Source organism: Cupressus sempervirens, chromosome 4 (genome assembly GCF_028749045.1).
Source record: "Cupressus sempervirens isolate cs-2001-9-10 chromosome 4, ASM2874904v1, whole genome shotgun sequence".
Lineage (NCBI taxonomy): Eukaryota > Viridiplantae > Streptophyta > Pinopsida > Cupressales > Cupressaceae > Cupressus > Cupressus sempervirens.
In genome coordinates this window covers 289,612-312,370 of record NC_143121.1, presented here as the reverse complement: position 1 = coordinate 312,370, position 22,759 = coordinate 289,612, and the positions used below count along the sequence as shown (strand labels likewise).

Sequence of the window (22,759 nt, the reverse complement as noted above, 5' to 3'; positions counted from 1 at the left end):
ATTTTAATACACAAACATAGAACAACATCCACTTTGGCCTAAGAGAAAATTTGAACAAATTTGCAGATTGAAACAAATATCTATTAACCTCACATATGCAGAATGTTAAATCTTCAAATTTGAATCCACCATTAACAGATCCAAATCTCACCTCATGCATCAAGCTTTACAATGATGTTCTAGATCAAAGTTAAATATGTTAAAAAGCTTTTAGCTCGAACAAATGCATAAATGCAGAGTCAAACACATTGATAGAACTCTAATTGCTTATTTGTTTTGGAAATTGTGGAAGCAATGTTGGTAAAGCTTCTAAGGACTAACAGAATACATCCATGATGGCTTGAACGAATTTGTTGGGAGTGGGCTTCATGTTAGGATCCAAGATGTACAGCTTTTGGGAAGCTCAAAATTGAAAATATAGTTCGGCGGGAAAAATGTTGAGTTTTTCCACATGTTAAAAGCATTCCCAAATTCGCCTCCTATATCTGTTTGTTTCTTGTCAAGTTGCTTGAGTATTGTTCATTAAAATTCCTTGCTACTAGATTATCTCAAATGTGGATAATGGGAGTTTGATCTATGAATATGAAAGTATAAATAAATAGACTTATTTACTATAAGACTTGAATATATTCTTTCTTGAGCCAAAGCAAAGAAAGAGACTTGCGATTTCTTAAAATGTAAGTTTGAATAGACAAATCAAAGAGAGGCACATTTTTACTTCAAAGCAAAGCATTTGAAGGATTATCATAACCACAAGTCTAAAATACAACCTATTGGAAAAAAGCTATGCAATAGAAATCCCCATTACATAGCGAATATCTCGGAAGAAATGTTTCTTTACAGACGAAGTAAAAGCACTCCTTAATATAGACGAAAAACAGGAAATTTCGAAGCGAGTATTTGTTTGTATATTAAAGCTAAAAACGAGCAAGCTAGGTAAGATAAAACAGCCGTGAGTCGACTCTACATTATCACTGATAAAAGAGCAGAGATAAAAACATGACACTATATTATTACATGTAGGGAAATCTTGGAGCAAGTAAAACAAAATTGACATTCTACCATAAGAACAAAGAACACACATAAGACAGACAATTCAAGAGAAAGGAAATACCTTGAAATCAATATCCAACGCCTCGTTCGAGAAACTCGACGTAAATTTATCTATTTTCCAACACTCCCTCTGCCCTACCACCGAAATTTGCAAGTCGAGGGTTTCAACAAAACAGAATAAAATCCAGTTATCCATACGATGGCAAAATCGGCAAAATAAAGAACTGAAAAGAAACTTCTTGATGGAAAATTTGACAAACCCTAAATGAAACCTACTACTCTCCAGACTTGGACGCAATTTTGACAAACCCTAAATGAAACCTGCTACTCTCCAAATTTGGACGCAATTTTCACAAACCCTAAATGAAACCTGCTACTCTCCGAGCTTTGATGCAATTTTCACAGAACTAAAAACAACTTAATCCGAAATTGCAACCTAGCTATCAAACAATTCCACAGAAGACAATGCATAGCGAAACACATTCCGACCATTTTATTTTCGCTTGTCAAATCTCTCCGTGCAGGTATCAATTTCGCAACAATGACATTAAGAAAATCATTAATATTCACACTAATAACATAAATGAAGACAATAAATCCCCTGCCTCCTAACCTGCCAATTGGCTCGATGATTTAATTCCCTCTGTCAAATCGTCTGAATTATTTTTCCATTTTTTGACAATTAAACCACTAGCAAAAGACATTTGACCAATAGAAAAGCAAGAAAAATTAAAATAAAATAGGGAAAATGCAATAAAAATACATTTATACCATACCATATGTTCATTTCTCCTATGTCTACACCCATGATTAATAGCTTATATTACGGCTGAAAACAATAGTCTCCACCTTTAAAAAGGCCGGGACTAATAATAATAATAATAAAATAAAAAATTAATAATAATAATAATAATAATAACCTGCCTAATAACAACTAAAGAGTGGTCACTTCAAATATTCTCACATTGTTTTTTTTGCATCGTACCCTATAAAATCCCTTTTCGTCTATTCTGGCTCCACATTCTAAATCATTATCATCTATTCAGAGGGCGCGTAGCCTGCCTTCTACCCGGACCAGGCAAACCAATTTTCGATAGGCACCTCGAAAGTTCTGAAATCAATTTTGCAATGGCTTCTCGATTTTGGACGCAGGTAAGGCATTTTTTTTGGTTCTGTCGTTTTCTTTTTACTATTACAAGACATCGATCGATTTGTTTGGAATGGTATTTGAATGGCGAGGGTTTTGGAGATTCACAGGCCATTAGAGGCCATTTTGAGTGAAAGGAAGGGCAAAATCGCCCGTAGATTTAGTATGTAAATTTAGTATCTTTTAGGTCAAGTGGTGCTATGAGATTAGCTACGTAGAAAATTATATGCTCTCCTGTTCTCTCTTTGTTTCTTTTTTAATATTAGAGATATATATCGAAAAATCAATACCTTATAAAGAGCAGCAGTCCTAATAGGTACCAAAACGGATTATTAAGTAAACAATAAAAAACTTGACACAAGTGAGAGTGCTGAGATAACATCAAAACAGACTAAAAACAACAACTGCCACGGGCCAATAGCACTATTAATATATTCTGCATGGCCACATTTATAGATACAATGGGGAGGGACAACTGTGACTCCCTATTTGTTATGCTTCTTTTTCTTCGAAACCTGCCTCTCAGGTTTTTCAAATCTTTCTTTCGCTTATGTAATTATGGAGTAGTTTCAATTCTTCTTTGTTCAGCTTGTTTCTTCCTTAGGGGAAGAAATGAGCAGATGTGATGTTTGATTTATACTTCAAGGTAAGTCTTCCTTCGTAAAATCACAAATCTGTCCTTAAGAATCTTCATAGCAGCAGAGGCCTATAACTTTATAATCTTAAAAGTGAGTTCACTTTTGGATTCAGTAAGGTGCTTAATTTTGTCCTGAAAACACTCTCCGTTCGTCTTTTACCACCAATACCAAAAAAATTTCTTTGTTTAAGACAAGTCAAAAATGGATTGAAACAACATTAAAAGAATCTATATACCCAGCAAGAATCTGAGACGAAGAAACACCAGAGATATCAAGTCAATTAACAGGACGACCAAACATAAAATACCAAAAGGTAGTGGCACATCTACAAACAAAAAAAGATTATCAAAAGTCTTAGGCAACTCTTAGGCAGTTACAAAACTCATAAGCTCTAGTATACATACCACAAGACCGTAAAACCTTGTCAACAAGCTTCTTAAAGATCAAATACCCAAAACATGTTCTCCTAGGTTCGAAAAGTATAAATTTGTCATTTTAGAGTCAGACCTATTTAATTTCCAAGCCTTTTTCAACTCAGTATAGACATCTCCGGAGCCAACCAGCATACGATGAAGCTTGCTGACGGAGACTACATTGAGTTTAGGACCATCTTGCAAAGTGATTTTATACTTCAGGTCTTCATCACGGATTAACTTTCATCCTGGAAAATTTCCCCTTGGAGCATTAGAAATCATGTATAAGTTTTCTTTTGAGAAGAAGGCAACACATACTTAGAGCTCAACTGCTCCCAGTGATCCACTTTGCCATTAACCAGAATATCATGGATTTTGCAAACTGTAAAGGAAGGCCAACCTTTAGTAGAACATCCCTGCTGAATTACCAAGGGTTTACTATTTAACATTATATTTCACCGTAGGGTCCTGTTTCCAACACAGTGTTGAGGGTTGTTTGACACTGCCGCCCTATTCAAAACCAAATGTCTAGACTTGAGCCCAAGCTTTTCACAGTGAAGAAAACACCTCCGATCCATAAAATTAACCCCAAACTGCTCAAAGAGAATGCTCTGAATGTGAAAGGACCCCCAAACCTTACTCTTTCAAGGCTTGAATAGCAACTGATTGTTTCCCATCAATACTTTCCAAGGTTCACTTCACTGCATAGCTTAAAAAAATCTTTTAGAAGCCAACACAATAACTTGACCTTTCAAGTCTTTGATGCTGTAGAATCCCAAGGAATTCCTTTAAAGATTCTAGTCTTTATTAGACAATATCATTAACTGGAATGAAATAATTTTTTTCATTTGCAATCTAATGATTGATTTACTGTCTGGAATTAATAGTCTTACTGGAAACGATACAGATAGTATAATAGATTTATTGATGAAGAACATAGTCAGGCTGGAAATAATATTTAAAATGTATGTCCTCACAATTATATACAGAATGTGAGAGAATGATGATATAAACTAAGCACCCATATAATTAGGATTACTCCAGTCACGTTCCTTGTGATTTCTCCAGTCACGTACCTTCAATGAAATGGGAAAATCTCCAGATTGGGCCTGCGTTCCAGTAAATTTGAGTCAATGCATTCTTCTCTGAAATATATGACTTCTGTCTTCCCCCCACTATTTATTCTGAAGCCACACAGTGAAGCATGAACTGTTTTATTGTTCAATACGGCTGTTTAACACTTATGAACCTTCCACAATTCTGATGGCAGATTGTATCTTCCTCTCATAGCATCTGCAAGATGACACAAATTAATTCACAATTACATTTACCTTCTTCCTGCCTGATGACTTCCATCGTCCACCAGAAAGGCTAATTCTTTATTTACGCTGGCAAGATAAATTCTTCTGACTGTGTGCAATCCAATTACTGAAGGGACAAATCCACCGTTCATTGATACTCATGAACTTTTGTCTGTTATCATAGCAAAATACTCCTCACGATTTCCCGTTATTATCACCACCAGGCCAGGTGTACATAGTCTGACGAAAGGAGTTTGTCTATATCTTTGGTTGCTGACCAACTTCAACCAAATATTCAATTCATCTAGTCTGTCCCTCCATTGCACATGGCACCAATTTAAATTGAAATAATTTGGTAAATTTCTGGTGAATATCCAAAACTGATTCCATAATTAAATAATTATTATGTTAATCAACATTAAATATTATTTCTCAGATATTATTAATTAATTTATATTAGTTCATAAATTGAAAATTGAAACTAATATAAAATTATATATATATATATATGTATATGTATGTATGTATGTCTATATGTCTTATTTAACTCCATAAGAATACTAGAATAGTCCTCGTAGCGGGACATTACAGAAGCTTAAACCCTCTTGATGTTTAGGCAAGCAACTCCAATTCCATGCAATATTGTGCCTCTTTGTATTACCTTCACCATCAGACCAAGGAAGATCTCCTCAATGTTTTTTTGAAGCTTGTTGAGTAGACATTGGCCAAAAGCTAGGTCAGGAAGTGATAGATGGTGTGGGATGCCATCATTTTTTGGACCACCTGAATTCACCTTGCCAAGGAAAGCGGATGTGTTTGCCATTTAACACAACTTTTTCTCAACTTTGTGAAGCTATTTTGGATGCATGATACAACTTTGCTGGGAATCCCAATCAATCTTCTAGGAAGAGTTTTGGCAAGAATTCTGTAGGAAAATTTTAATAAAGTGATTGGCCGTTAATTTCTGACAAGAGATCTGCCCCCCTCGTTAGGGATCAATATATATTCTCTTGTTTAGAGGTTTGTTTTCCATTCTGGCTTTCAGATGATCTTGGCTTAAATTAAAAAATCTCCACAATATATACCTGTGGGTGAAAATGATCCACAGAATCCACATGCTATATGATTGAATATTTTTTTAAAGATTTTGTTGTTAGTACATCATGAGGATCTGTAATTCTAAATTCCTGGCAAAAATAGTTTGTAGATAAATCAAGTGAACAGTACAATGGTCTGTACTAACTATGGAACTGGAAAATTGTATGTTTCTTTGGTTAAGAGAATTGTACTCTGACCTTAAGGTTTAAGGCTCATCTTATCATCTCATTTTCAAAATTGTTTATCTCTTTTAATGTTTTTAGGGTGATAGTGAATCTGAAGAGGAAGAGAGTGACATTGAAGAGGAAGAGAATGAAATTGAGGCAGGGGATAGAGAAGGTGGTGATACTGCAGCTAGATCCAAATATCTATCAAAAGCTGCAAGTGACAGCGACGAATCTGATGATCAGCGGAGGGTTGTTAGGTCTGCAAAAGACAAGAGGTTCGAGGAAATGAGTCTTACTGTCGATCAGATAAAGAATGCCATGAAGATTAATGATTGGGTCAGCTTACAGGAGAGCTTTGATAAGCTTAACAAGCAATTGGAGAAGGTGATCCGGGTCACAGAATCTGTCCAAATCCCTAGACTTTATATTAAGGCTCTTGTTATGCTAGAGGATTTTCTAGTGCAAGCTCTGGCTAACAAGGAGGCTAAGAAAAAGATGAGCAGTAGTAATGCCAAAGCTCTCAATTCAATGAAGCAAAAGCTCAAGAAAAATAATAAGCTTTATGAAGTTGATATTGAGAAATATAGAGCCAGCCCTGTATCAGAAGATGATGTGGATAAATCTGATGAGGATGATGATGAGGATGAGGATTCTGAAGTGGATGTTGAGGAAGACCCAGCCAAATTAGCTGCTACAGAGTCTGATGAAGATGAAGATGGAGAGGAAGGGCAAGACGGAGATGGTGGTTGGGAGAAGCCAAAGAGTAAGAGGGATAAGTTGATGGACAAACAGTTTATGCGAGATCCAAGTGAGATTACATGGGAGATGGTGGACAAGAAGCTTAAAGAAATAATAGCCGCTCGTGGAAGGAAAGGAACAGGTATCTATAAATAGCTATACTTAAGAGTGAAAATTTGTCTCAATTACTATGAATAAATTTATTTTGCTGAGAACTTTCAGCCTTTAATTTTAAAGGTATGGCTAGGCTTGCACTTATATACTGTTTGGTTCTTTTGATTTTTCCTAATAGGCAGGGTTGAGCAAGTTGAACAGCTCACTTACTTAACAAGAGTGGCAAAGACCCCTGCACAAAAACTAGAGGTATTGGTGAATGTTGTTTCTGCACAGTTTGATGTGAACCCCAGCCTCAGCACCCATATGCCGATTTCTGTGTGGAAGAAATGCGTTCAGAATATTCTTGTTATGCTTGACATTCTTGCTCAGTACCCGAACATTGTCATTGATGATTCTGTAGAACCGGATGAAAATGAAACCCAGAAAGGAGCAGATCATGAGGGAACTATCCGAGTTTGGGGTAATATTATTGCATTTCTTGAACGAATTGATAATGAACTCTTTAAAAGTTTACAGTGCATTGATCCTCACACGAAGGAGTATGTTGAGCGCCTACAAGATGAGCCACTGTTTATTGTACTTGCACAGAATGTTCAGGATTATGTTGAACGGATACAAGATATGAAGGCAGCTGCAAAGGTTGCCTTAAAACGTGTGGAACTTATATACTATAAGCCTCAGGAGGTCTATGAGGCCACGAGGAAACTGGCTGAGATGCAAACCAGGACAGATGCTGCTGCATTTGAAGCTGATTTAAATGGAGTTGAAAATGAAGACATTGAGGGTGATTATGACAGTAAAGCTGCTACTGTAGAACCCAAGCCATCTGAAGATTTTAGAGGACCTCCAGCATTCATTGTTACTTCAGAGATTGTTCCGCGTAGGCCAACATTCCCCGAGCATAGCAGGACTCTGATGGACATTTTGGTGTCTCTTATCTACAAGCATGGTGATGAACGGACAAAAGCAAGGGCCATGCTCTGTGATATCTATCACCTTGCTATATTAGATGATTTTTCACGTGCTCGAGATTTGTTGCTTATGAGTCACTTGCAGGATGGTGTGCAACACATGGATATTTCTACACAGATACTTTTTAATCGGGCTATGGCGCAACTTGGTCTTTGTGCTTTTCGAGCGTCTTTGATCTCAGAAGCCCATGGGTGTCTATCTGAACTCTATGCAGGTGGCAGGGTGAAAGAACTACTGGCCCAAGGGGTTTCACAAAGTCGATACCATGAAAAGACTCCAGAGCAGGTTTGCATTCTTTGAGACTTATGTCTTTGTAGGAATGGCAAGAGGTTTGATTTTATGAATTTATTGCTTCTAGTAATTTTGGCAATTGGGAAATAGTTGCCGAGTTATTGGTTTGTTTGATTTCGGATACCTTAATTTTGATCAATAATTTTCCACTTCCTTCAAACATATGTACAAACATTGTCATGTATGCTATGTTTTGTATGCTACATATTTGTATCATTATATAACAATATGGATGCATAGAGCAAAAATCTAATGTTTATATATTTTGTTGTATTGCAATTAATTGTGGCACCATTTGGAAGGTTCTAACCATGATTAATCCTCATTGAGTCACCCATATAACTATTTGAAGCCTCAGTTTTGCCTCCTGACCTGCCAATCAAAGTTCTTTTAGTAATTGACATTATACCTGTAGTTTATAAAAAAACGTCCCCTTGTAAATTTTTTGGACCGTTGAAGATTTTCTTCAAAAACCTAAGGAGTTGATAGGTCTTTAGCCCAAGTAAATCCATTCAACTTATTGCATTACAAAACCTAAAATGATTTACTAATAAATTAGTGCGCTTAATGTGTGTTGTGTATGAGCATGCTTATTCAGTAACTTTACCGAATGTAACAATGCAAACTTAAATTAAACCATTTTTATTGTTTGGAATGTTTGGAATTGTCTATGCTCTCCATGTTTCCAGTTTGGGATAGCAGAGTACAACAGGATGTGTTTCCAAGGCAGATTTTTTGGAAGGCCATTTTTGAGGAAATGGCAAAAGTTGGATAGTAAAAATACTGAAATTTTAAAATATAATGAAATTTTATATGTCCATATGACAATTATAATGTTGATAATGTGTACATTATAGATATTATAGAACCTTAATACATAACATTGGCTCTGAATTTACTAAATTTAATTGCTTTTATTCATTTTTGTTAATGTGTACATGTATTAAAATATGATGTCATGGACGTGGCATTCATCATAAACATTACAGAATCAATATTCTTGAATTTTCAATATTTATGTTATTTTATTGTTATTAGCTAATGTGAAATATATTAAATAAAAACTATGTAATTGGTTTTGGTTTGGATCTTTCTTTGGGTTGTGAATTCAGTTTGTGGCTCCATTAAAATCTATTTGGGATTTGTGTTCATTCATATGAAAAATATGAAAAAATCACATGCGCCCGCACATGTTTGTGTATATATGCATAGTTTGCAAACTCTGAGTTCTCTCAGAATTGTCGAGTAACTCTTTTTTTAGGGGGGTCTGAGTTTTAACGGAGTTTTCTGCAATTTTTTCGTAGACACAGGGAAAGCATGGGTTAAAACACCAATGCAGATAAAATGCTCATGAGCACTTTTTAATTTTTATATAACTTTGCAGCATTTTCTCTCTTGAGATTTCAATTTTATTTAATACCATTTTTGTTTTCCAGAAAAATATGTTTGTGAATGAACTTTACTTTTTAATACTTTCTAAGTTGCGGAGTTGAAATTTTTGGGCTTGTCCAGTACTTTGAATTTGGGACTGCAAACTATGTTTATGTATATATATAGCTTAAAAGCACAAATTAAGTTTCGAATACTACAAAACATAATATTGATATGATCAACAAATCACCATATTGATATAATCAACAAAACCACCATAATCTCTAGTGTCATTGAAAACATAAAACAAAATATTATAAATATTTATTACTCAAACTTCAGGTTCAATATTAAAATAATATTATCAAGGTCAACATTTAGTTTTGAGAATCAAGAATTTTCTAAATCATTAACATTTGAAGAACCACAAACAGTGCTACTGCTATTTGCACTAAGGGTGCCTGTTTTCGGTATGCTTTGTTTCCATGCCCCAGAACTTTGTAGAGGTCCGAGGCTGACACCGTTGGCACATTAGCTGTCCTGAAGCTGCAATTTGTACAATGATTTTTTTAGTGGCAAATCTTCGCCACAGCAAATTGTAATTTGGTGAATAAAACCTACATATGGGGTCAAACACGTCGCCGATATATCAAAGTAATGAGACTTGGACCCGGCTCGGACTCGGCAAGGGTAACTTGACTTGTGACCCGGCCCGGACTTGGTAGTGACTCGGCAAAGTGATAAAACCTTTGAAATTTAGAGATTTTTTTGGATTTAAATTAATTCCATGGACCCATTCTTGAATAAAGATCAAAAACACAATAACATCATAAAATAGAAGGTAATTTGATCACATACGTAACATATATCGATTACGTAACTACAAAGTCAAAAAAATTAAAAATCAGCCGAGTCAGATGAGTCAGCCGAGTCACCTAGGCAAGTCAGGCGAATCAGCCGAGTTGACCCGCTGAGCCAGGGTCAGGGGTCATTTTGACCCGGCTGAGGTAACTTGACTCGCCGACTCGGATGACTCACCTGACTTGTGGTGAGTTTTGTTACTATGTGATATATTAAATAAGTTGGGTTCGGTCCAAATCTCAGGCTAATCATCCATTAGTTTACACATAATTGCTCCCATGTTTCTGTCCAATCGCCAATGTAATCTACGTTTATGACACAGTTATTTTAAAATTTTTGCCAATCTTTCTCTAAATTTTTTTAATTGGACAATGTTATTTCGCCCTTAGAATAAAATAATATTTTCCTTGGGGTTGATCATCGACTACTATTTTACTGACATGTGTCTCCAACTACCCCCATTTAGCCAACTATTTTATATTTTGGGCTTTGGGACATGTGTCTTAATTTCGGGAAGAGTTAGACTTTATTTTATAACATTTAAAGTTAGGCCTGAAATAGAGACGAGGTCATTGATATATCTTACATCAACGGTCCAGATCAACTCCTTTCACCATAACAATGATAACATGCAAACTGATGACGACCAAGTTGGCAATAGAAAAGTAGACATTATTAATTAAATCTTAATGTATTGGAAGACTACAAGTACACTGTACAATGTACACTCCACAGACCACCTGTGACTCTGTAAAGCCACCAAAAATTTAAATAATTTCTTGGTAGCAACTGACAGATTAGCCAACTATATTAACATTTTGCACTGTATGAAATGATTAATTTGCCTCTTACATTACAAAAATGTTTATAACCAACAAAGAAAATCGCTTACATTTATTTGCATGCCAATTTTTTTTTAATTTGCCACAATTATTATTAAATTTGGATACAGGAAGGAAAATTTTGCCAATAAAAATTAATTTTCTCCCTTGCCTTGAACGAAAAAATTGCCCTCGATTAGAAAATTTTTCTGCACATATAATGTATATTTTTGTCAAGAGAGGTTTCTTAGAGTTATCCCTGAATTTGTAACAGTTCAATTTTGACTCCATACAGCTTGGCTGAACCATCAGCTTTCTGCCTGAAAAAGTAGTGATTTGCTGTCTCTAGTTTTCAAGTTACATGGTTGTGATATCAGATTCATAGATTGATGATTTCCCTGGCATAATAAATGCTGACTAGTAATTTAATTGGATGCTTTGTTGGGAAAAAAAACCTTCATATCACTTTTGACTCTAATCTGATCAAAGGCTCTCTCTCCAAGCTGGATTGTACAGAGTTCTGATAGCAGGTGTACAAGGCTTTCTCTCTCCAGTCTGGATTATACAGACCTCTGATAGCAGGTGTACAGACTGGTGACATGAGTAAGGTTTTCCATATCCTAGAAAATTAATGTTGATCCTATGGTCAACTCTCCAACAAAAGAAGTAAGGTTTTCCATATCCTAGAAACTGTACAGGAAAGTGATATAACACAAGAAAGATTGAGATTTCAATAACATGAGAGTCGGTTTTCTAGGGCTTAATTATCTCTTACACCTGCGAAGCCATGCCACCAAATCTGATTGAAAGGGCTTCATATCCTAGCAATTACATATTATGATGTGTATTCCTCGCTCTGGCTTTGTCCCTCAAGCCTGTCATATGAAAAACAAGGTATCCATTTTCAATGCCGAGGTTGATAGTTTATTGTAGTTTTGTGTAGTAAAAAAAGTGACTGGAAATGTGTTTCGACCATAGCCCTAACTTACCTAGGCTTTACTTAAAAATATTACTATCCAGAGTATATATTAATCCACATCAATAAACTGACATCTATATATATTAAATTGAATATCCTAACAATTCCATATCTATGATGTGTATTCCTTGTTCTTGCATTGTCCCTCAAGTCTGTCATATGAAAAACAAGGTATCCATTTTTAATGCTGAGGTTTATAGTTTATCGTAGTTTTATGTAATAAAAAAAGTGACTGAATATGAGCATCACTTGGAAATTCTCCAACTTGTCACTGAGTTCCTCAAACAGGGGATGGGGTCTGAAAATGCGGGATGCATTCCCATGGGTCTGAAACTGTGGGATGCATCACTTAGAAATTCTCCAGCTTGTCACTGAGTTCCTGAAACAGGGGATGGGGTCTGAAAATGCGGGATGCATTCCCAAGGGTCTGAAACTGTGGGATGCATCCCTGGGCTATGTAGGTTAAGCAGGAGTAGTGTCATCTATTTAGTTTATATGCAACATTTTGTGGAGCTATTGACACAGATTTCCAAATTGGAATGTCTATTGTCCTTGTCAATTCTCATATTATCCTAACAAGTCCTCACCAAGGAGCAGATTCTCCACTGTATGATTTGTAATAGTTACCAGGGGACTGGTACTGATATGAGAGACTTGTACGATTATAGCTAAGTTTCCTGTTTGGGTTCGGTTCCGAGTTCGAAGTCTGAGAACCGGTTCACAAGCTCGTCAAAATTTTGGAAAGGGTTTTGGGTTCGTTAGTACAAAACATATACAAATTATAAAAAATACATGTATATATACATATTTATGAAATATGAGTTAAAATTAGAATCTAGCATACCAGCATAAGCAAATTTAAATAGGAGATAATTTCCACAGCAAGTCAAATTGTGATATTGCTATTAGGATTTAACTGCGTGATTTGGAGTCAAACTCAAATGAGTGCTAAGTGTTCCATTTATTCTCATGAGAGATTGATTCATGTTGAATCACTACTCATGAAACATGGGTCAATGAGTTTGACTCAAAATCACATAGTTAAATCCTGATAGCAATATCACAATGGGACTTGTTGTGGAAATTATCTCCTACTTATCAATTGATGAGCTTAAGGGGCTTTCTAATGAATGGTTCATAAGGCACAACACTTGGTGAAGGTTTTGCAAATGGGGTTGCAAGCTTTGGGTTTAATCATGGAGGAAACTCTGTAGTTAAGTGCGCTCAAGTTGGAGTAGTACTGGGATGGGTGACCTCCCAAGAAGTCCCAATGCTTCACCCCTGTGAGCATCACCTAGATCCAATGAGTGCTAAGTGTTCCATTTATTCTCTTGAGAGATGGATTCATGTTGAATCACTACTCATGAAACATGGGTCAATGAGTTTGACTCAAAATCACACAGTTAAATCCTGATAGCAATATCACATTTAAATAACAAAAACACCATAAACTTGTAATCATAGTGATCTTACCATCATATAGTCATAGTGCTCATACCATCATATAGTTCAACATCAAAGATTCAAACCATTAAAAATAAATCGTAGCATCAATTTCAAGTATCATTGTTTCACATTTATTGTTCAACAAATGGAATAAAAATCTATTAATATACTAAGTTCTTCAATCTTTATCTTCTTCTTCATATTCATCTTCTTCTCCTTCATTTTCTTCTTCTTTGGCATCAGTTGACTCAGCAATAGAGCTAAGGCCAGTGGGCTCAGCAGCAGCAACAATGCTGTTGGCATCAAATTCTTCAAAAAATGACAACAAGAGGCCCCAAAATATGACAATGAGAGGCCATGAAAAGCATTTCGTAACAACCTTTTAGGGTTGTGGATGCCAACAACTTAATATTTTGCTAAAAAAAAACTTTTTTGCTGTTTGCGGGGATCAAAAAGCATCTGGTTTGAACTTGGTTCAATTTTTTTGGCCTGGTTCACCCAGGTTTGAACTAGATCGAACCAGCAGGCAAAAATTGGAACCCTGGTCAAACCAAGTTTGAACCGGACCCGAACTTTGAACCAGTTTGAACTTTTGCATACTCGTGCAACTTAGGATAGCTACCGCAATTTTTGAAAGCAAGACATGTGGCACCTGGAGACACCATTTTTTTGGATGTAATTTAATAAATTCAGTAAACCTGCAGTGAAATACTTCCCATGCCTATAGAAGGAGACCATGTGATTGCATGGAAATGAAATGCTCAGGAAAAATATTGCATGTATCCCATGTCTTGATAAAAACTGGTCTTTTCTTCACCACGTTCTGCAATAGTTCAGCAATTTTTGTTGTCTTTTTCTTCTTTTTAGTAGTGGGAGACATCTCATTTTGCACGGGAGATTGGAGAAGTTTTATGTGTTTGGGTGCATCTCAAAATATCTCTAGCGCTAGAGACATGTCCTAGTCGCCGAGACAGGCCCTGTTTGCTAAGACACACCCCAAGGTGTCAGAAACAAGTCTCTTGGTAAATATGATTTGTATGCTTATTCTACTTAAAATAGGACTGATTTAATGGGTGAAAGTTGTATAGGCTGTGTAGTTACCAGTGGATGTTTCAATGGTAACCATGTGAAATGCCGGTCTGCTCGGTGTCATTTGTGCTACAAATGAAAACATTAAGGACAAGCTTCTCAAGTGGACCGATGAAGCATTGAATAAGGTGCAAGGAAAACAACAATTCACCAGAGCTATGGGAAAAGCTATGACATTATTTGTATACAATAAATCCATCACCATATAGAGATTTTAAAATCTTGCACCTGCAATTTTATTAAATTCGAAATTCAATCACACTGCATGCTGTGAATACTTGATTGCAGTAATATAAAAGCACTATAGAAACCTTCAATTTTTAGTCTAAGTACTTCTTGATAACAATAGTCGCAAAGGACAAGGAAGCCTGAAATTTGTTTTCAGCATAATTAATGCTTGTTAGTGTTTTTTGAGGGCAAGGTAGGTGGACAATGATTGTCATGAAATAGAAGTAGTGCTGGTGTCATTCTAAGATACATTGTAAACATTTATGACATCTTTGAATATACTCAAATGAGTTCTCTTATATTACATCCTGTTCTGTTACATTGTACTTTACATTCTCGTATGTGTTAAAGTTCAGGGTCCATTTGGTTGCAGGAATTACCGAATGCAACATTCTTAAAGTAATTTCTGGAATGCCATTTGGACCTGTTTGATTGAACTGGAAGAGGAGTCGAAAGATGCATCTTCTATGTTTGGTTGCAAGAATTGAAATTGGAATTGGAATAAGTTTTTTTTAAAAATTTTAATAGTTTGAGCATCAAACCACATTAACGAGTCTTTCTGGAGTTGGGCTTGCTCAATACATTTGAAAAAAATCTGTTTGAACTCCTCGACTATGCTTCTGTCATCGTTGGTCTCACTACTATTCACCAAAAAATAACTTCCCTCCAATAATTTGGCTTATGCAACTAGGGCTGGAGCCGACGAGATATAAAATCTGGTTTTAAAAAAATGGAATAGGATTAGGCTATTCTTATTCCACCTTTTTCTACTATGCTCATTCTGGGCTAAAATTAGAATTAATAAATTCTAATTCTACCTTTTGTGTTTACAACCAAGCGCTGGTCGCTTGGAGTAACAATCAGATTTGATAAAGTTGGTAGATGAAAAATGCTCAAGTCCAGACTAGGAATTCAGGATACATACAACATTTTTGGTCAGCGGCGATAATTGAGTTATCAGATATGGCTACAACTTTGCGAATATGATATATACATTGCATAGCTTTTGGTATGGTCACTTATGTTTATGTGATGATTAGCATTTGTTTTGGTAGAGTGAAGTGTAACTGATTCAGTATAGCAGTTTTCCAAGGTTCCTCCATGTCTCTTCTGGAAGAATGTTTACTCTTGACCCTTCATCTACAATGGTGTTTGTGAGAGTACAACACATGAATTCGATTTCTATCATTGCAGGGGTTCGTCCTACGCTGACAGTCAACAACATTGGGTCTGGCAGTGTGGGAGTTTCATTCGTGGTGCCTTCCTTTCTCGACCTCAGTTGTCCCCTGGTTGTCATCTGCCTTGCCGTTTACCTGGTCACCAATGGTGTTACTTGTTGGAGCCTTAATTTTTGCAAATTAGAGCCTCCATGAGAACCATTGCAGGGGTTCGTCCTACGCTGACAGTCAACAACATTGGGTCTGGCAGTGTGGAAGTTTCCTTCGCGGTGCCTTCCTTTCTTGACCTAAGTTGTCCCCTGGTTGTCATCTGCCTTGCCGTTTACCTGGTCACCAATGGTGTTACTTGATGGAGCCTTACTTTTTGCAAATTAGAGCCTCCATGAGAATTTTGAAGAGTATCATTACATATCGATTGCTTTAGCATAAGATAATGTGTAAGGCAACAATCTTTTGTTGGAAGCAGTCTTGGCAAAAGGGATTTTCAGTCACTATGACAGCCCTTGTGTACCATTGTTGTATGAGAAAGCTGGTTTATATATATACATAGATACACTACAGCACTAGACAGAGTTGCTTGATATCAAACACATCATGAAGAGCTTCCAAGATGCAAAAAGAATGTTTCAAAATAGAGGAGTACATTCAAATTGATACATAGTAGCAATGAACGGTAAATGAGATTTATAAGGAGAAATTATGAAGTCAATGGATAAAAATCTGATGCATATCTTGTTACAGGCATCGAATAAATGTTATATTCAGTATTGTGATTCTATCCAAGAAACATAGAAGTTTGTTATAGTAGAATCTGGGAGTGCAGTAGCAGATAATTACAAGAATGTTGTACTTTTGGCTTTTGAGATCTACTACTTTCATTCATTTTGTCCAATATCTGATAGCATCTCAGAACAACAGAGTCAACAAAGAGTAATGAAGATCTGATGTTCATGTTTTAAGTGGTGTTACTGGTCTGATATAACTTTTGGTAAATGTCAGGTCTGTTATTCTAAAGGTCCAATCAGCAATGAAAACACTGGCATCAATTTCCAAACTTATCAAAGACCTCATTTAAGGTCACAATCAACGTGTATGCTCCCAGCTTGACTCCACAGCCTCTTCAGTGATGTAAATTGAAAACTTCTTGACCAGACATTCACAGTCTGAAAATAAGAACAATAATCTCTGGAGAAGAACGTGATGGACATATGTATACACCAAATAATGCCCAGTTGCAATCACAGACAGTCCAAATCATGAGAAGTTTCATGAGCACCAAATTACAGTGGACAGTGTATTAGGCTTGAGAAAAGGTACAATGAACCTTGAAATAAAAAATGACGAGGCACACAAAGTTTTACAGTATTGAGAACTAGACTTGAAGAGATTGGTGATTAGAGTACATGTATGGGTATAGTCTACAGAACTACATGTAATAGAAGGAGCTCTCTCATGTTGCCGTGAACCTCTTCCATATGCCATGATATCTTAGTGTCTATGTCCTCTAGAACCGCCAAAATAAGGGATTTGTGATTGTAATCATTCTTTAATATCTAATGATAACTCATGTCTTTTGTAGGTATGAATAGGCGCATGGTAAGAGAATTCTGGCTTAGCACGGGATGCAAGGTGCAAGCAATATGGAGCGTAAGATTTCAATATGTTCAAGGTGCACTGAAGAATGAAGATTTATCAAACTGACAGAAAGATCATGCCCGAACATGTTGATGTGATAAGAATGATATTCATATAAGGCGCCAAGCAAAGAGTTTTGAAGTAGATTCATGCAAAGGACGGAAGAGGAGATTACCTGCATCAAAGAAGTATAAACAATGATAATTTTTCCTCCAGTAATAATCACCGCACATATACAGGAAGCCATGTCGTCCATGTATTCCTCATTCAGATATTTACGGAGATAATGAAGATTGGTTTGATATTGGAGAAGACGGATTTATGCTTATCTTGGTGCAAGGAGAATAGATGCATTCTTATGACAAGATTTTGGAGAAGATACATGCAGGATATGTGCACAAGATAGAATGATGGAGGTCGAATGTTTGAATGTCGGATTGAGCGAATACAAGAAAATCATTATTACCAGGGGTTTGAAGCCTATGGAGTCCAACTTATCAGATCATGAGCAAAAAAAAGCGATGGATTAATAATAGGAAGTGATAGATATGATGTTCGAAATGAACACATTGAAATTAACTCTTTTCCAAAGGTTATTGTATTTCAAATCTCGTAGTAGTTATATGTTGAGATCATAATTTTCAATCTAATCGAATATTTCCTTGATTTAATCAAATAGTTACAAATACGATTAGGTATATTGAAAAGGTGCAATGGTTGGGTGAATACCTTTCCATCGGTTATAAATATAGATGTATAAACCAAATGAAGGAGACAATTCATAGATACTCTTCCTAATTTTTGCATACTATATGCACTTTGATACATTATATTCTTTCATTGGCAAACATATGGACTTTTTGAACTAAGCTCGTGAATTCTAGATTATTGGGTAAATATATTTGTACGCGATTTTGGAGTCAAACTGCAGTGAATGGATCATCCGTAAGGAGTGTCTCCAGTGCTATTCTATTTCCGGCATGATCAATAAGAAATATTTATTTTATTTTATATTTATGAAGCCTTAAGAGTTGAAATGTTATATAATTTTGGCCTTCATAGTTATTTTTAAATAATTTATATGATAGATAAGTAGACGGGATCAATTATAGCATTTTAAAATCGAATATCATAGATATTGAGAAATATTTAATTGTTTCCGAATTTGTGTTTGGTTTGTCTCCGAACCACAAGAGTTAATTACATTCTATAATATTTTAAAATTGCGTCCATATATTTCATTTGTCGCATCTTGATTACTAAATTATTTATAGTTGATGTGCATAGAATTTTATAAAGTTGTACGTTTTAAACTTATAATATTGACTCTATCGCCCTTTTGATTTCGGCACTTGTCTTTATATTACTTTTGACTCGCAATTCATACACTGGCAATTATTTCATATCTTTCCTTTGAAGAATTAATATACTCATTTGTTGCAATCGTCCATAGTTATTTTTCATTTAAAACATTCTCACATTTATATATTCATTTACTATTCTTAATTCATAATTTGCAAATTTGAAGGTTTCTATAATTCTTGTTGTTAGGAAAACTTTAATTACATTCACATTCTAATTTATTTGCTATAAGTATCCTGGACTTGAGTGATTTGTTCAAGATCAGGTACACCCGCCTTGGCCTTGCAGAGCTAGAAGTGCAGGGAACTTAGACTACATTGTTTAGGTCCGTCAAGTTGCCCATAACTAGTTGGATATTCCAGCATCAACAATCTATGGTTTTGGGAACCAACATTACTTATGGTTGTAATTGCCACTTTTAATTATGGTAGTGTCTCCATTAGGTCCAACCTATAGTAGGAGAGTGGCATGATGATGTTGGCCTTAGATGCTGATCTCCATAGGTCCTCGACCTATACTAGGAGAGTGGCATGATGATGTTGGCCTTAGATGCTCATTGTATTGGGTATTGGCAGTGTTGCCTCTTCGTTCTTCTTCCATGGCTAATCTTGTTTCAATTTTGGCTTCTTTCAATCTCTCCTTGTATGCCTCTTTCTCTGTAAGTGGATTGGGGTATATAGCTATCTTTGCTTGGAGTTTGCTAATTACTTGAACTTCCTCTTTTGGGCATGTTACCCCTATCATGTTCACTACCTTCCCCTTTGGTCAGTTAGCATCCTCATGGTTCCTTGAGCACAACATTTGCATAACATACTTCTGTGTGAAATGACTCCACTCATTGCACCTTTGAGATTGTATCATGGGCCGCTCCTTCGCATCGTACTAAATGTAACTTCTTGGTGTGTTGTTACCATTATTGTCTAAGTTGCCAGTTCGGGTTCGGTTCCAAGTTTGAAGTTCGAGAACTGGTTTGCAAGATTGACAAAATTTTGGTAAGGGGTTTGGGTTCGTTAGTACAAAAACATGTAAATTATATATATATATATATATATATATATATATATATATATATATATATATTTTAATGAAGCATGAGTTAAAATTAGAATGTAGCATAGTAGCATAAACACATTTAAACAACAAAAACTTTAAAACACCATAAACAGTTAAACTTGTAATCATAGTGATCATACCATTATATAGTAACATAGTTCAATCAAATTCAACATCAAAGATTCAAAACATTTAAAATATCATGTTCAAGTATCATTGTTTCACGTTCATTGTTTAACTAATGGAATGAAAATCTATTAATATTCTTAGTTCAAAGTTCTTTAATCTTCATCTTCTTCTTCTTCTTCTCCAACATTACTTGCGCTAAGGCCAATGGGATCAGTAGCAGAATCAACAATGGTATTGACATCAACGTCATCAAAATCATCAACTGTAAGCCGAGCAGTGGAAGCATCCAAGTTCGCAATCTATGCACCTACATCCCACTTCTCTGTCTCCCCTTCTTTCTATTCTTGACTCTTGTGCGAAAGAAGGTGCACATTTTTATGCACAAATACCAGGTTCTTTGCTTTTTTTGATTGCAACTTATTGTGCTTCATCGAGTGGATGAAAGAATAGGTGCTCCAATTTCTTTTTGATGCAGAAGAACTAACAACCTATAACGACAACATAGGGTAAGCAATTAAAAAATAATTAATTCAATCTTATTTAAAATTTTAAAAAAATCACTTTCTAGTCAGGATTCTTTTGAAGATAAAGTGAGCTAATTTAAAAAAAATAAAACTTACTTGTGATATAACTTTGATTGCAAGTGGCTGCAATGTTTGGAATTTTTGGCCATGGAGGTACCACAAACCATGAGCATCCTTCTTGAATTGATGACGAAGAGCATCATTACTTAGACTTCTAGCATTGACAAACTCTATGAACTCATCCACAATTACATCTCTCATATCGTCATCAGGAAATATTCTTCTAAATGCTGCCTAGTACCCGTCAAACACTTCCATATCTCTATGTGGTGGCAACCTTCCTGGTAGATCACAATATTGTGAGCTATAGTATTTGGGGGTCAAGGCATAGGCAAGCAAATGTAATGGAGTGGTCATTTTGTTCCATCTTTCATTAATAATTTTTTGCACTTGTTTAGAAAAAGGTCTCTTGCGGACCTTGCTCCTTCTCATTTATAACTTGCTTGATCTTCTCAATCATTGAGTCTATGCCATCATAGATCTCTCTAAGGCAAGGCCTATCCATGTTAGTGTCCCTAAGCATGCTCATAATGGGCTCGGTGATCTTAAGGAGATATTCCACACGTTCCCACCATGACTTAGCCAATAGCCTATCCTTTATTTTGTTTGCCCTTTTAGTGTTCTTTTGCTTCAATACACCCCAATTGTGGCTGATTACCATACCTTGAAGTGCATCTTTCACCTGCACAAGTTGTCTTAAGATGATTATATGTGATGCGAAACGGGTCTTAACAACCTGTGACATAAATTAGAGCAAAAAACAAAACTATCAGATACATATTTTAGAAAAGTATACACTTTGCACAAGTAAAATATGAAAAATCAGAAATTGTCAAATATTAAAAATTAAATTACTAACTTGAGTTCAAGTTCATTTACCTTCAATAGCTCCAATTTTGAGTAGTTTTTGAAAAGAGATTGAGTCATGTGGTGGTTTGTGATAAACATATGTATGTCCTTAACCTCTTCATACATTGTTTGGATCCACTCAATTTGGTTCCCAATTTTTTGTAGCATAAGATTGAGTGAATGGATTGCACAAGGTGTTCAAAATATATGTTGATATCGTGATTCAACCAACAAACCTGCTGCTCTATAATTCTTTGCATTGTCTGTTATGACTTGGACAACGTTTCTTGCACCCACTTGTTCAATGGCCCCAATTAGGATATCAACAATAAATGGCCCATCTTTTGCTTTGCCCTCACAATCCACTGCTTTTAGAAACATTGCCCCTTTGGGGGACATTGCAAGGACATTGCTCAAGGGACAGTTCCTAGAATCCTTCTAGTCATCTGAAACAATTGTCAGCCCTGTCTCAACCCATGAGTCCCTTATGGGCTTCAATTGATTTTCAATCCGTTGGACCTTGTCATCCAATAAGGTGGTGCACATTTTCTAATACTCGAGGCCACAATACCCTTTTAGAGCTTCATTGGCACCTCAACATGTCCTTCCAAAATGGAGAGTGGACAACATTAAAGGACAATCCATTTGCACAGAGGCACCTTCCCACCTTAATGTCAACAATTTCTCGACCCTTATTTTTAAAAGCAGTTTCTAGTGGCCCTTTTCTTTTGTGTACAATGGGGACAGATTCAGTGTTAGTGTCCACTGCGGTACTAAAGATGGGGTGGTCTTGTACTATAACATCGGCCTGGGGGGGCTGCATTCCCTTTGCTCGTTTACTTTTATTGGCATTGCGTCCTTCTCTTTCTTCTGTTGCCTCATGCTCTTCAATATATTTTAACACAGTTTGATTTGGTACAGGGGCACTTTTTTTGCCAAGGCATTTCTTGACTCCTCTTCCAGTGTAACCACATAAATGACCTAACACACGATAATAAGAACTATTTCTTTCTACACCACATCCCTGACATTTCCAAAGGAATGCACCACCTCCTGGAAGGGGTTTTAAAATGTTTACATAGTTCCATAAAGGAGAATCAAAGTTGGGTTCCATTCTTTGTTCGGTGTTGCCTATTGATGAAGAGGTAGATGGCATTCCTTTTCCTATGACAAGAAATTAGATACATGTTCATAATTTATATGCAAGAAAATGATTTTTTTTGGAATAATGGAAAAGAT

At 35.9% G+C, this 22,759-nt stretch overlaps 1 protein-coding gene across 1 annotated transcript in view; it reads left to right on the top strand.

Annotated features, from left to right (window-relative positions):
* The first annotated feature begins 2,071 nt into the window (after window positions 1-2,071).
* Window positions 2,072-22,759, top strand: part of LOC149559620 (eukaryotic translation initiation factor 3 subunit C-like) — a 31,632-nt gene continuing 10,944 nt past the window's right edge. Inside the window, exons 1-3 of the mRNA XM_089824214.1 lie at window positions 2,072-2,205; window positions 5,914-6,697; window positions 6,848-7,929. Coding sequence (XP_089680340.1) covers window positions 2,182-2,205; window positions 5,914-6,697; window positions 6,848-7,929 — 1,890 coding nt within the window. The 5' untranslated portion in view covers window positions 2,072-2,181. The remainder of the gene's footprint in view (window positions 2,206-5,913; window positions 6,698-6,847; window positions 7,930-22,759) is intronic.